Source organism: Ursus arctos, unplaced genomic scaffold (assembly GCF_023065955.2).
Source record: "Ursus arctos isolate Adak ecotype North America unplaced genomic scaffold, UrsArc2.0 scaffold_16, whole genome shotgun sequence".
Classification (NCBI taxonomy): Eukaryota; Metazoa; Chordata; class Mammalia; order Carnivora; family Ursidae; genus Ursus; species Ursus arctos.
Window position 1 is genome coordinate 34,054,730 of NW_026622830.1, and position 13,656 is coordinate 34,068,385.

Consider the following 13,656-nt stretch of genomic DNA (forward strand, 5'->3'; position numbering starts at 1 on the left):
AAACGCTTGGCACAGTTGCCTAGAACACAGTAACCCTCAGCTTCATGTCCCAGCTGTCACCTGTCCACATGCTACACATACAAATTCATGTGTCAACTATGTGTATTCATAATTAGGCTGTTAATTACGAACTTATTTAACCCTCACACAACATGATTATCCCCATTTTATAAATAGAGAAGCAGAGTTAAGCAATTTACTCACCCAGTTATAAGTGGTTTATCTCTAGGCAGTTGAAGCCTGGCAGATTATCTCTAGGACCTACATCCTTGAATGCCCAAAAGTACTTGACAAATGGTTAGCTATGGAACATGGTTCTCAACTGGGGCCGACTTTGCTCCCTGCTGCCCTGTAGGTCATCTGACAATGTCTGGAAATAGTTTAGATGTTACAGGAAAGGATACTATTGGCACTTAGCGGCAGAAGCCAGGGAGGTGGCTCACCGTTCTCCCCTGCACAGGACGGCCCCCCACAACAGAGAACTATCAGGCCTAGCATGTACACCCTGTCGAGGCCGGGAAACCCCGCTGTTGAGTGGGACAGGAACATGCACCCCAAGGGAACTTCATGGCTGCAGGTATTTAAAGGAGCTTGTAAGAAGTCAAGTGCAAGGTTCGGTGTCTGAAGAAGCTATTCCCGGGCCACTGGGGATGTGTCCAGTGCCTGGAGAAGGGGTTGAGGCCACAGAGCTGGATCCCAGCTGGGCTATGAGCTCGGCTGCCTGACTGGGCTGTCACGGAGCCCCTCAGAGCCCTGGCAAGAATTCCTGCCTTCCAGGACTTCGAGGCTCAACAAGGCAACACGCGTGTCTGGCACACAGAGAGTGCTTAGTGAACTGGCAGAACTGCGATTACATGGGGCGCTTCTCAGCGGCTGGGGCCAGAGGGAGGGATGGATGGCTGGGTCCGCACCAACACATGTGAGCTGGCAGCTGCCTGCTCCCTAGAGACCACGGGAAGGAGCAAAATCAGGTGCCTGGTGACACTATCTCTAGCCAGCTTCCCTCCTTGTAAAGCAGACTTGTGTCTGCTGGGGACAGTGGAAAGCGCTCTCTCCACATCAGGCTGTTTTTTATAGTTACGTGGTGTGAATGGATTTTGTTGTGCTTTATTTTTCGCCCAAGGTTTTATCTGCCCAGCTCCAGCCCAAAACATTCAGAAGTTCTAAACATTCAGATGGCTGCCGTACCTACAGATTTATAACAGCCTTGATTCCTGTGCTGCCAACAGGAAAATTAGGTAGGTAGATGACCCTGGAGGAGTGGTTTTTGAGGGTTAACAGTATTTTTTCTCTGTTAGGCCAAACAGAAAACTGGTGTCTGTTTGTCTCTCTCTCACACACATTCCTCCCTCCTCATTTTTGCTCTGTCTGGAGACCCACACAAGTTTCATGCTTTCTCTTATTATTTGAGATGTGAATATCACCCACGAGCCCCCAGGACTTTCCATGAGGCAAAGCCAAATTATCTGAGTCGTGATCTCTATTTCTTCCCTCAGCAGGAAATCCAAACGTGATTGGTAGATTTTTAAGAGTACAGTTCTAAAGTCACAGGCACCTAAGTCTTTTTAGAGAGATGTTATATTTTTAATCAAGTAAACGTTTTAATTACTAACATGCCTCCCACCTCCTGCCCTCCCACTAAACTGCTTGTGAATTTCTCATGGGTCTCCTGTGCAATGGAACAGCGGCTTGCTTCTTTGGAGCCCTTGATTATAAAGGCTGAAGAACTCTTGATAGAAGTTCCCAAGGGTAAGTATGTTATTTATTTGTTGTTGTTGTTGTTGTTGTTGTTGTTGTTTTCTGAGCCACAATAGTTTTCTGCATTGTTTCTGGGTTTAACAAAACTAGATTTCAGAGCAGGTCTGCTTTGCCTTATATTTGGAAGTCTGTAGGGAGAGGGATCTAGGAAGGAATGAAGCAATTTATCCCCTCCCTCCATCCTCCTCCTGTTCCTCTACTTAGCCTAGAGTTCTGGTGGCCACTGGGGCCTCTCATGGGTTTTACTGGCAAATGCAGTTGAGCCCCTTAAATATCATATGCCCACATAAAGGGAAAAATATGGGACTGGGATTAACACCAGACCTGGATTTTGTCCTTGTTTTGCAAACAACTAACTCTGAAACCTTAAGTGTGCTATGTGACTTTCTGGCCTTAGTTTCTCCTTCTGTGAGATGAGTAGGCAGAGGTTGCTGGGGTAAGTTATATTAAATCCCAAATGCCTCTAGAGATTAGGCTAATGGGAAAGGTGAATGAAGTGGGCTGGGCAGGGCCTGTCCCCTCTAACGGGGAGCCTTTGTCTCCAGCCAATTCCATTTCCAATGCTAGGTGAAAATGTGGGCCCAGGGATATCAGATCATCCCATTTTTTTTTTTTTTTTCCCGAGAGAAGCCTAAAACCCAGAAGCTGAAGATTCTAAGTGAAATATCTTGATTTTTCAGAAGCTAGGAATGACTATTTGGTGGACGCAACAGGTCACTGGGGCAAATATGACACCAGGGATGAAATGTTATTGCCTCTGGACAGAACTTTCTCTATGATCTTGACCTACACAGCTTTCTACCATAAGTTTTCAACTATATCACACACATAAAAAATCGTATTTGACCATAAATAACCAAAGCAATCCTGATAAAGAACAAAACTTCCTGATTTCAAACAATATTACAGAGCTATAGTGATCAAAATAGTATGGTACTGGCAAAAAAGCAGACTCATAGATCAATAGAACAGATCAGAGACCAGAAATAAACCTACATATATACATATGTATGTATATACATATACATATATATATACATATATATATACATATATATGTATATATATACATATATACATATGTATATACATACATATGTATATATGTATATATATTCGATCAATTTTCAACAAAGGAGCCGAGAATATACAAATGTAGAAAGGGCAGTCTTTTCAATATATAGTGCTGTGAAAATTGGATAGCCATGTGTAAAAGAATGAAACTGGACCCCTGTTTTACACCACATACAAAAATTAACTCAAAATGCATTGAAGACTTGAATGTAGGCCCTGAAACCATACAATTCCTAGAAGAAAAATAGGGGGTAAGTTCCTTGGTATTGGTCTTGGCAATGACTTTTAGTCTTTGACACCAAATGGCAACAATAGCAAAAATAAACAAGTGGGACTACATCAAAATAAAAGCTTCTGCACAGCAAAGGGCAAGGTGAGCAAAATGAAAAGGCACCGGTGGGATGGGAGAAAATATGTGCAAACCACATGGCTGTTAAAGGGTTAAAAAATATATAAGGAACTCATAGAACTCAACAGCAAAAAAATCCCAAATAACCCAATCAAAAAATGGACAAAGAATCTGAAAACACATTTTTCTAAGGATGATATACAAACGGCCAACAGGTTCATGGAAAGGTTCTAGACATGACTCATCATCCGAGAAAAATCAAAACCACAATGAGCTAGGACCCCACACCTGTTAGAATGGTTATTATATTAAAATTTAACTTTAAAATGAACTTTATTAAAAACTTACCACGTAATCCTGACTTCTTCCCCCTTTTCAACAGCTCCTTTGCCAGAATGCGGGAACCACTGTATTCCTCCATCTAATGGCTTACAATCATATGCTCCTTAACAGAGGACTTAGTATAATATGAGCACACAATATTTATTAGTAGTATATCAGGATATCTTTCAAATAAAGAATTTTTTTGACTTTTAATCAGAAACCCTGTAGGAGATCTCCGAAGACTTTGATTTTAACGAATAAATGTGTCTTGCCCTATATCCTCTGCGCTTGGGGCTCGTGGATGGAAATCAGGTAGGGTTTCAACACGGATTCTCACTTAAAAGGCAAAGCAACACATTAGAATCTATGTGAGAAGGTCATGCTAGCAGCGCCTCTGTGGGGTGCCTGCACATGGGAGGGAAGGAAGCAGTGAACTTTACCTTTGGAATGCACATTGTGGGCTCGGACAAGCGAGGGTAGGTGTAGGAGTTGTACGAGTGTCCTTGGGGGTGGGTTTTAAATGCACTTGCTCCAAAGGGCATCATCGGTTCCTGCAGCCCCGAGCCTGACCTGGACCTCTGCCGCATGGTGGGCTGAGGGCTGGTCTGATTCAGGTAGGACGACTTGGGCCTCCTGTCATAGTCATCCAGGCTGGGTCCCCACTCGCTTTCACTGAACGCCAGACTCTCCTTGGAGCACCCACCGGTCCCCGCAGTTCTAGCAGGCGTGAATTGGAATGGGTAATCTAGCGGGGAACTGCTTGAGGCTCTCTGGTACTCCCACTTGAGGTCGCTGTATTCACTTGGTTTGCTCAGCGAGTCCAAGTGTGTGTGATAATCAAGGGGAAATCTGGCGAGATCGGATTTCCAAGGCTTCATCTCAGGATAGTGGGCCTCCCCGTGTTTGGTCTTTGTGACATGCCCATTTTGCTTGGCCACATGGCTGCCCTTATAAAATGGATCCAGGTCGTCACCATAGAGACTCTTTTCTCGATACTTCTCGGTCGTGTAGTCAGCAGTGGTGTCAGATTCACTGGAATACTGCGAGAAGGTGATGAAGCCATTTTCTTCCCGATGGCCTGGACCGTGGCTGGAGGCTCCCTGGTCTGGGGTGGGCGGACTCTCCTTCCTTAGGGAGTTGGAGCGAGTCACGGAGATGTTGTCAAAGTCCTCCAGCAGGCCGTTGATGGAGGTTTCCTTGCACGGTTTATTTCCTCTAACGATTGTCTGGGAATAGTAAAGGGAAAGCCATTTAAAGAAAACATTTCATGCTTTCAAATTGATGTTAGAATCCCACCCCTACTCCATCTAATTTAAACCACAGAGGAAAAAAGACCCCAGGAACATCCCCTAAAAAATGATAATTGAAAAAAAAATTGTTGACTGATTTCAATGGTAAAATAAGTCAAATATTATACAATCTTACGTTGCAAATTTTCTTTTACCTATCTCAATAGGTAGGTCAATTTAACATCAAAAAGCCATTTAGAAGACGATATAAGCAATCATTGCCTTATTTACCAGTGAGGGGAAACCTCCCCATCACTTCCCCTCTTTAAATAATACCCCCTGACCCTCTAACAATAAGCTGATTATAATTTTAAGTCTATAACTGGTTAGAAAAAGCATGTTTGTTATTTTTTACATTCATTATTCAGATCTGTAAAACCGGTAAACACCATCCCCTGAGTAGTAACATACCCATAAACAGGCACACATACTTTTTTTACCCTTTTGTGGAAGGCATATGAAAATTGAAGTTGTCAGATTTTATGGAAGAGGAAGGCACTTTCTGAACTCTAAGTAAGGAACAGCATGAAGATTACTTGTGAGGCTTTATTTGTGATCACATGTGATATTGTCAGGAAGCATCTAACGGTAATGCCTGCTAGCAGGCACACGTCCGCACCATCATCGCTGACGTCCGGATGGCTCAGTAATTGACATGGTTGTACTTGAAGCTTAGTGACAAACTGCCAAGCCCCAGTGTTCCCTTTAATGAACCTGAATAACACCAGGATACCAGGAACAGAAAGAAATCACAAACCACTTACAAAGCCAGTCAGCTGTGCCTTGACAATGACAAGGTTTGCCACAAAATATGTCGGGGGTGGATCAAAGAACAAAGAACAAAGTGTTGTGACTTCAGACTTCCAGGATTTTGAGAGAAAAATACCTTTGAGCAAGTAGCAAAGGAGTTCAAAATCATCTCAGTAGAACAGAGGATTTCAAACTAGAGGGAAAAGTCAAAAGCTCTCTTAGAGCATACGCTTTATAGATCAGTGCTTCTCAAAGTCTCCATGATGAAAGACAAGGTTTTGGTTTTTTCCATCCAAACCGTCTGGGATGAAGACTTTTGGTCTGTACCCCTTTCCTCTAAATAAACTTTCAATTCTGGAATGGCTTTAGATTAACAGAGAGGTTGCAAAGAGAATATACAGAGCTCTCATACATACCTTACTGTTTGGCAACTTACACTGCTATTAACTAAACTCTGCAGGTTATGTGAATTTCATTAGCTTTTCCCCTAGTGTTCCAGGGTCCCATCCAGGATATCTCATACTGATGTGTCCTGCCTCCTTAGTCTCTTCTGGTCTGTGATGGTTTCTCAGACTTTCCTTGTTTTTGATGACCTTGCCAGTTTTAAGGAGTAGTGGTCAGGGGCTCTGTAGAATATCCCTCAACTAAGAATGTCTGATGTTTTTCTCATGGTCAAAATGAGGTTATTGGTTCAGGAGGCAGAAAGATCACAGAGTAAGACACCAATTTAATCACATCATATCCAGTGTGCCTATCATCAACATGGCTTATCACTGGTGATGTTGGCCTTGATCACCTGGCCCAGGTAGTGTCCACCAGGTTTCCACAGTATACAGTGACGTTCCCCTTCCTTCCAGGCTTTCCAAACTGTACCCTTGGAAGTAAATCACTCTCCCTCCCTGAGAAGGGGTATCTACATGACGTAATTGTAATTCTTCTACACAGGAGACTTGAATATCCTATTTATTTATTCAATCATTTAGTTGTGTCAGTATATATAGAACCATGGATATGTGTTTTATACTTTGGATTATAATCCTAAACTATGTTTTTGTTTTGTTTTGTTGCTTTTATTGTTCCAGGTTTAGTTATTGAGAGTTCTTTCAGATTGGCTGCTCTGTCCCTTTCACAAGCCCCATCCTCTTATTTTTCGAGCCCTTCCTTACTTTTTGGTGCCACAAGATGCTGAGGGTTCATTGGTCAGTTCCCTGCCCTTGCACTAAAATCAACCATTCCTCCAAGCGGCCTGGCTCCTTTAACGGGGTAAGGATATTAGAAACTAGTACCTGGATGCTGGGTGTGCTCACTGCTACCGGGGCCTCTCAGTCCACAGAGCCAGGCAGTACATGGATACACACTTCCCCGGGTATGCACACACATCTCTAAGTGTATCTGTCCACCTGTAACTATATTAAGCTAAACATGAATTTGTAGTGTTGTCTCTGAATCTAATCTAGTACCACATGGTTCATTCCAGCTTTCCCTCTTATTTGTGGGTGAAAAACAGTGAAAAACCTGAATCTCCACCTGCCATTCTTTTGGTTATTCAATGCTGGTATACAGATATCGCAGTTTCAGAATAATTGCCCCATACCACCATGGAAACACCATTGACAGTTAGAGTACAGTGTTTAGTACATTTTTTTTGGACTTTGGGCTTATAGATTCCATTCAAAGAAAGCCCTGTTTTGGGGTGCCTGCATGGTTCAGATGGTTTGGCATCTGTCTTCGGCTTGGGGCGTGATCTCCAGGCCCTCTCCCTGTGCCTCTGCCCATGCTGGGTACTCTCTCTGTTTCTCTCTCTCAAATGAATAAATAAAATCTTTAAAAACAACAACAACAACAAAAGAAAGCCCTGTCCTCCAAAGTTACTTACGTAACACCTCCACACCCCCTCAATGACATTATATCACACATGTGTAACAGTTACATTCTTCTACCACAGTTTGTATTCCAGCGTGGGATCCTCTTGATCTCCTGGTTGGCTTAAAAAATTATTCTTTGTGCTGGAAAGTTCTATGGGTATTGACAAATGCGAAGCATCATGTATTCACCATTACAGGGCCATACAAATTAGTTCCACACCTGCCCCCCCTCAGAATCTTCTGGGCTTCTCCTGGTCAGACACTACCTTCTCCCCACACCTTTGGTATACTGCTGATCTGTTTTCCATCCTTATAGTTCTGCCTTTCCTGAATATCATATGAAGGGAATCACACCGTCTGGAGCCTTTTGGTCTGGCTTCTTAAATTTACTATCATGCATTTAAGGTCAATCCAGGTTCTGTGAATTAATAGCCAATTTCCCCCCATTCTTCTTTAAAAACCACTGAATAGCATTCCAGTATGCGGAGTGTTATGATGGTTTGTGGGGGAGGGATATAAATGGATTGATTGTCCAAGCAGGTGACGTTCTGTGCGAGCATTTGCCAGACAGAAAAGGAACCACCTGTCATGTGTACATTGGGACCTCCTCTCAGAGCGACAGCGTCTACACCCACCCCAACAGATGAACTTGGGAGAAGCAATACCTTGAATAGGGAAGGGTAAGCACAGGGAAGAGGGAAGGAGGAAATGGTCATCTTTTGATGCATTAAGTACGAATGCTAGTGACTCATCCTCAAAACTCCCAAGTCTATCGGAGCAGCTTCCTACTGCACTTCCATTGTATCGTACCTGTTCCTCATTTCTCCTTCTATTTATTCAGGGTGCTCTTCAAACTGTCTTAGACATAGGTACTGTTTCTGTGGATCTAACAACTGGCCTCCTCTCTTCTTCAATTATGCTTTGTACAATTTTTTTAAAAAAGATTTATTTATTTGAGAGTGAGTGAGCGAGTGTGTGAGGGAGGTGAGGGGCAAGGGGAGAGGGAGAGAGAGAATCCTAAGCAGACTTGGGACTTGATCCCATGACCTGACACCATGACCTCAGCCAAAATCAAGTCAGATGTTCTCCTGACTGAGCTACTCAGGCGCGCCATGTTTTGTACACATTTTTAAGAAAATAGTATTGATTTGTTTATATCACGGTGGCTCAACTAAAAGTCCTTTTAGCCGGCATTCTGGACAGACATTATACTCTTGCACATTCCTGTTCTCTCTATCAATAACTGGCACATTATTCAATAAGATGTTCTCAGGAATTCATGGTCTTCCCCAAAAGTAGCTTCCTGGTATTTCTAATCCCAGGCATCCATATTGACTGATGTGCCACATGAATAATGACTATAAGGTATGCCAAGGTCTCTAAGTACCTTCTCAATTATTGGAGCTGCTTGGATAATCCTTTAGCAAAAATTTATCCAGACTTTCTCTGAACTTGACAAATAAGAGTTCACTATATTAAAATTTTTCATGTTCAATGTTATCTTTGGGTCTCTATCCCAGAAAAAAAAATCATTTTTCTAAATTCTATCCATCTTAAACAATATTAATCTTTCTTGTCTGCCTCCACCCTTCCTATCTCTGAATACATGAAATATTCAGCTCGGGACCACAGAATCACTTCCAGCATCTTAATGTTGGAAGGAATCTAGAGATCATCAAGGCCTCCTCCTTCCTTTCCTGAGTAAATCTAAAACTCAGACCTGACTTTGCCCACTGATATGTAACAGACCTGGGATTCAAACCCAAACCCTCTCTCTTCTAGTCTAGTGTTCTCTCTCTCTCTCTCTCTCTCCCTTCCTCCCTCTCTCAAATCAAAGTATAGCTGACACACAATGAATGTTACATTACTTTCAGGTTAGTCTAGCTCTCTTTCTGAGATACTCTTCAGACTCTTTTGAGCTAAACAAAACAGCACCAGTTGGCAATGCAAACGCTCGCTGTGTGGCATCCCAATCCATCAAAAATGGGTCAATGAAGTAAGTATTTTCTATTGTGCACTCCATCCCCTAGTGATGAGTTGCTGAATTTACAGCATATGGGCAATTCTAGGTTCTGGTCTTAATTTCAGCCACATTTGCTATGTGATTTAGTTTCATCCTTTTTTCATTACCTATTCTCCAATTTATAAAAAGGATACTATCACTTGATATCTAGTGATACCCCTCCCAGCCACCTCTAGGAATTGTGGAGACTGACGGAGGGAGGGATTACATAGCAGGCTTGAAACACACCAATGTATGCACTGCCTTCCAGTGGACACGAATTTGTAAATCTGAAATGAGTAAAGAACATTAAATACAACTCGTCAATGAAGGCAAGTTAAAACGTTAAGATTATAGAGTAAAGAAAAGATCAGAGATGAACAAACTAAAAATCCTGGAAAGTTTTCAGGAAGAGGAGAGTTACAAGCTAGGTCCAGGAGGAAATAATAGATGGACTCGGATGGCAAAAAAAAAAAAAAAAAAAAAGGTGATTACCAGCTCATCACTTACTCAGTGAGGGAGGAACAGAGATGATCAGAGTATGTTAAGATGCCACCATCTTTAGGGTTATGTGGATATTTATGATAACAGAGGAAGGGTCCCCCACTCATATCAAATTAGCATTTCAATCACTTGTCCTGAGGAATTACGATCCAGAGAACCTGTTAGCTCATCTTCAGCAAATTAATAAATGGCTATGATGGGGCTGGGCTATTAGTCTTAGAAATTCACTACCAAGATACAGATATTTAGAAGGAAAAAAAATCCTTCCCTGTGTGATTCTTTTGTGATCAATCAGGGCATTATTGAACACTTCCTTTGAAACTGCTGAGTCCTTTAAATCTTCCTGTTGTCCCACTAAAACTCTTCTAATTTCATTAATGAGCTGAATGTGCAGACTTGAAACTCAGTCACTTTGTTTCTGGGGAATACTGTGAGAAAGGAATTTAGATGTCTTTCTATCATCTATCAATGTATCCATCCAACCACCTATCCATCCATCCATCCACCCACCCATCCATCCATCCATCCATCCATCCAGTAACAGCTAAAGCTGTAACAGAGATCTAGAATATGTCTGTATCCATATTATCTGTATTTTTTAAATGACTAGGTGATAACATAATGAAGTTCTGTTTAGAAGAGTCCTTTTTTCCTCTCATTAATTGTGCTATAAATATCTTATATTTGGAATATGAAAAACCAAACAATCATAAACAACTATTTCACAATTTTGTCTCCCAAGTAAGTTCATTTAGATGTTTCTGGGAGATGAGAGGATCACTGTTTGAACACATGAATTAATCTGTGACCTGAGCTGGAGGGTCTGCTGTTTCCATGCACTTACTGATGTATGTTCCGTTTACATGCAAAATTATAGCAGTAAACTCAATAAACAGAATTCTATATATTTGTTCACGTGAAAGGAGAAAAATTAATATTGCTATGAGCTAAATGCTATTTAGAAGAAAAAATAAAGACTCTCACTGAATAAGAAACACTTTTTAAAAACAACGTAGTATTTATTTTCCCTCTTTCGAATCAGGCTCACAGCACTTACCAGCTGTGGGTTTGGTAGGACAGTTACCTAACCTTTTAAAGCCATGGTTTCTAACCCACAAAATGGCAAGGCTCAATTTTTGCCTCATTGGGTTAATGTGATTCAATAATATGTGTAAAACAGTTGGCATGATTTCTGCCATACAGTAAGTACAAAGAAATGGTAGATATTTAACTATTTTGTAAGTTAAAACTTACTTTTAAATTAGGTTGACAGTGATTTAGGGGAAAAAACCTGCAAATAATAGAATAAATCAATCTCAGCTTTATACAATGGAAGAGTTGATGGTTTAGACTTTTAAAAACTATTATTAGTAATGAGATGCAAAACACAAATTTCTTGAGTTTAAAGATGTATCTTCAATTAACTACAATTGTTATATATGCCAAATAAATATTGCTTACAGATCTAAAAAAAAATGGAATACTTTCAAGTCATGGTCAGCACTCTACTGGCATCTTTCTTAAAAATGTAATGTCTGAGTCATAAAAATTAACAAAATTAGACTTCCAACTATTTAAATGGAAAGATATGTCCAGAAGAGTAAGATTAATAGAAATACGGTAAAGTATTGACAGTGGTCATCTCTAGCTGGGGAGATTAAGGGTGCTATATATCTTAGACCTGTGCTTCTCAAATCTTAATGTGCATGCAAATCACCTGCAGAGCCCGTTAAAGGGAGATTCTCATTCGATAGGTCTGAGGAGTGGGCTGAGATTCTGCATCTTTTTTTTTATTTTAATGTTTTTTTTTTTTATTATATTATGTTAGTCACCATACAGTACATCCCCGGTTTCCGATGTAAAGTTCGATGATTCATTAGTTGCGTATAACACCCAGTGCACCATGCAATACGTGCCCTCCTTACTACCCATCACCAGCCTATCCCATTCCCCCACCCCCTCCCCTCTGAAGCCCTCAGTTTGTTTCTCAGAGTCCATAGTCTCTCATGTTTCATTCCCCCTTCTGCTTACCCCCCCTTTCTTTATCCCTTCCTTCCCCTACTGATCTTCCTAGTTCTTATGTTCCATAGATGAGAGAAACCATATGATAGTTGTCTTTCTCTGCTTGACTTATTTCACTTAGCATTATCTCCTCCAGTGCCGTCCATGTTGCAAGAAAAGTTGAGAACTCGTTCTTTCTGATAGCTGAGTAATATTCCATCGTATATATGGACCACAACTTCTTAATCCAGTCATCTGTTGAAGGGCATCTCGGCTCCTTCCACAATGTAGCTATTGTGGACAAAGCTGCTATGAACATTGGGGTGCATATGGCCCTTCTCTTCACTATGTCTGTATCTTTGGGCTAAGTACCCAGTAGTGCAATGGCTGGGTCTTAGGGTAGCTCAATTGATTCTGCATCTTGAATGAGCTCCTAGGCAGTGAGAACGCTGCTGCTCTGCTCTTCACACTGTGTACTCAATGGGGTTAGTGTATTTTCCAGATTTTCCACAACCAGGGTACTTTCATAATAAAAAACATTAGACTGGCGTATACTTCTCAGTTTAATAGGATTCAGGATTTTATATATGTGTGTGTATATATATAGTATTAAATACATATTTTATTAAGTATATAGCATAGTCTTAAATATATTTTATCTCTAGATAACATGATATATGCATATACATGTATATAGAGTATTACATATATACATACTGTGTTAAAATTATTTGATGTTACAGTTGGCTGCCAGGAGCTACACTTTGCAACATTTTCCCGTTCCCTATAAAGGTGAAATATTTCTAATGTTTAACCAAAATGAATACTTCAACAGATTTCACTATTTTGGCACACCTGCTTCTACAGTATCATGATCTTAGTATGAAGCTATAAATCTTAGCGTTATTGATGAATAAAACCTGAGTGCCACGGAAGTGAAGGTGTGGTTGCGGATATTTGAAAATTTCAGAAGAAAATTTTATCTATAGCAAAAACAAAAACCAAAAAACCCCAAAAACCAAAACAACAACAACAACAACAACAACAACAACAACAAAGAAAACCCCCAAGATAATGTTACCGGCTATATAAGGCCTGGTCTTTCCTTGGATCGCCTTTTTAGCATTTGGAGATATTTACAGATGGTATAAATGTATCACTTTTAAAGGAAGCACATGCTTTTCTCTCTTTCCGTGAAAACTACTAAATCAGTGTTGACAAGCAGGGGCTTGCAAAATGTAAATATCTATGAAAAATAATTTGTTGACCTGCTTAAAAGGAAGAGAAGAAAAGAAGGGTTAAAGACCCTTATTTAATCAGGAAGATCCAACCGAGGTGGTAGTTGTTTCCCTGACACAGGTTTCACTTTAAGGAATCATAAACAGCAAAGCAATGATCATGAAATCCAAACACGCAGAATTTTACAACATGGTTTAACCAGGCTTCAAAATATAAGAATCACTATTTACGGCTGTCGGTGTCTGATGTTTATGAAAGCAAGATTGTGCAGTTTTAGAGATCAATAATATAATAACAAGAGTATCGGTGAATTTCATGCTGCGGAAGAGCCAGGCCTTAAAAATCAATGCAACCCAATCTATTTGAGCTTGACACCCTGGTTCTCATTGTCCTTCCATTGTGCCTGGCCCAGCTCAGCGTCTGCTGTCTTGGTGACAGCGGCCATATTTCATGGTGCTCCTTCCTCAGGCTGCCGGCCAGTGATAAGCTATAATGGATCTA

General features: G+C 40.9%; 1 protein-coding gene across 1 annotated transcript in view; it reads right to left on the reverse strand.

Annotated features, from left to right (window-relative positions):
- PAK5 (p21 (RAC1) activated kinase 5) overlaps window positions 1-13,656 on the reverse strand; it is a 279,244-nt gene that overhangs the window by 37,107 nt on the left and 228,481 nt on the right. The window contains exon 4 of the mRNA XM_026502893.3: window positions 3,946-4,731. Within this exon, the coding sequence (XP_026358678.2) occupies window positions 3,946-4,731 (786 nt within the window). The remainder of the gene's footprint in view (window positions 1-3,945; window positions 4,732-13,656) is intronic.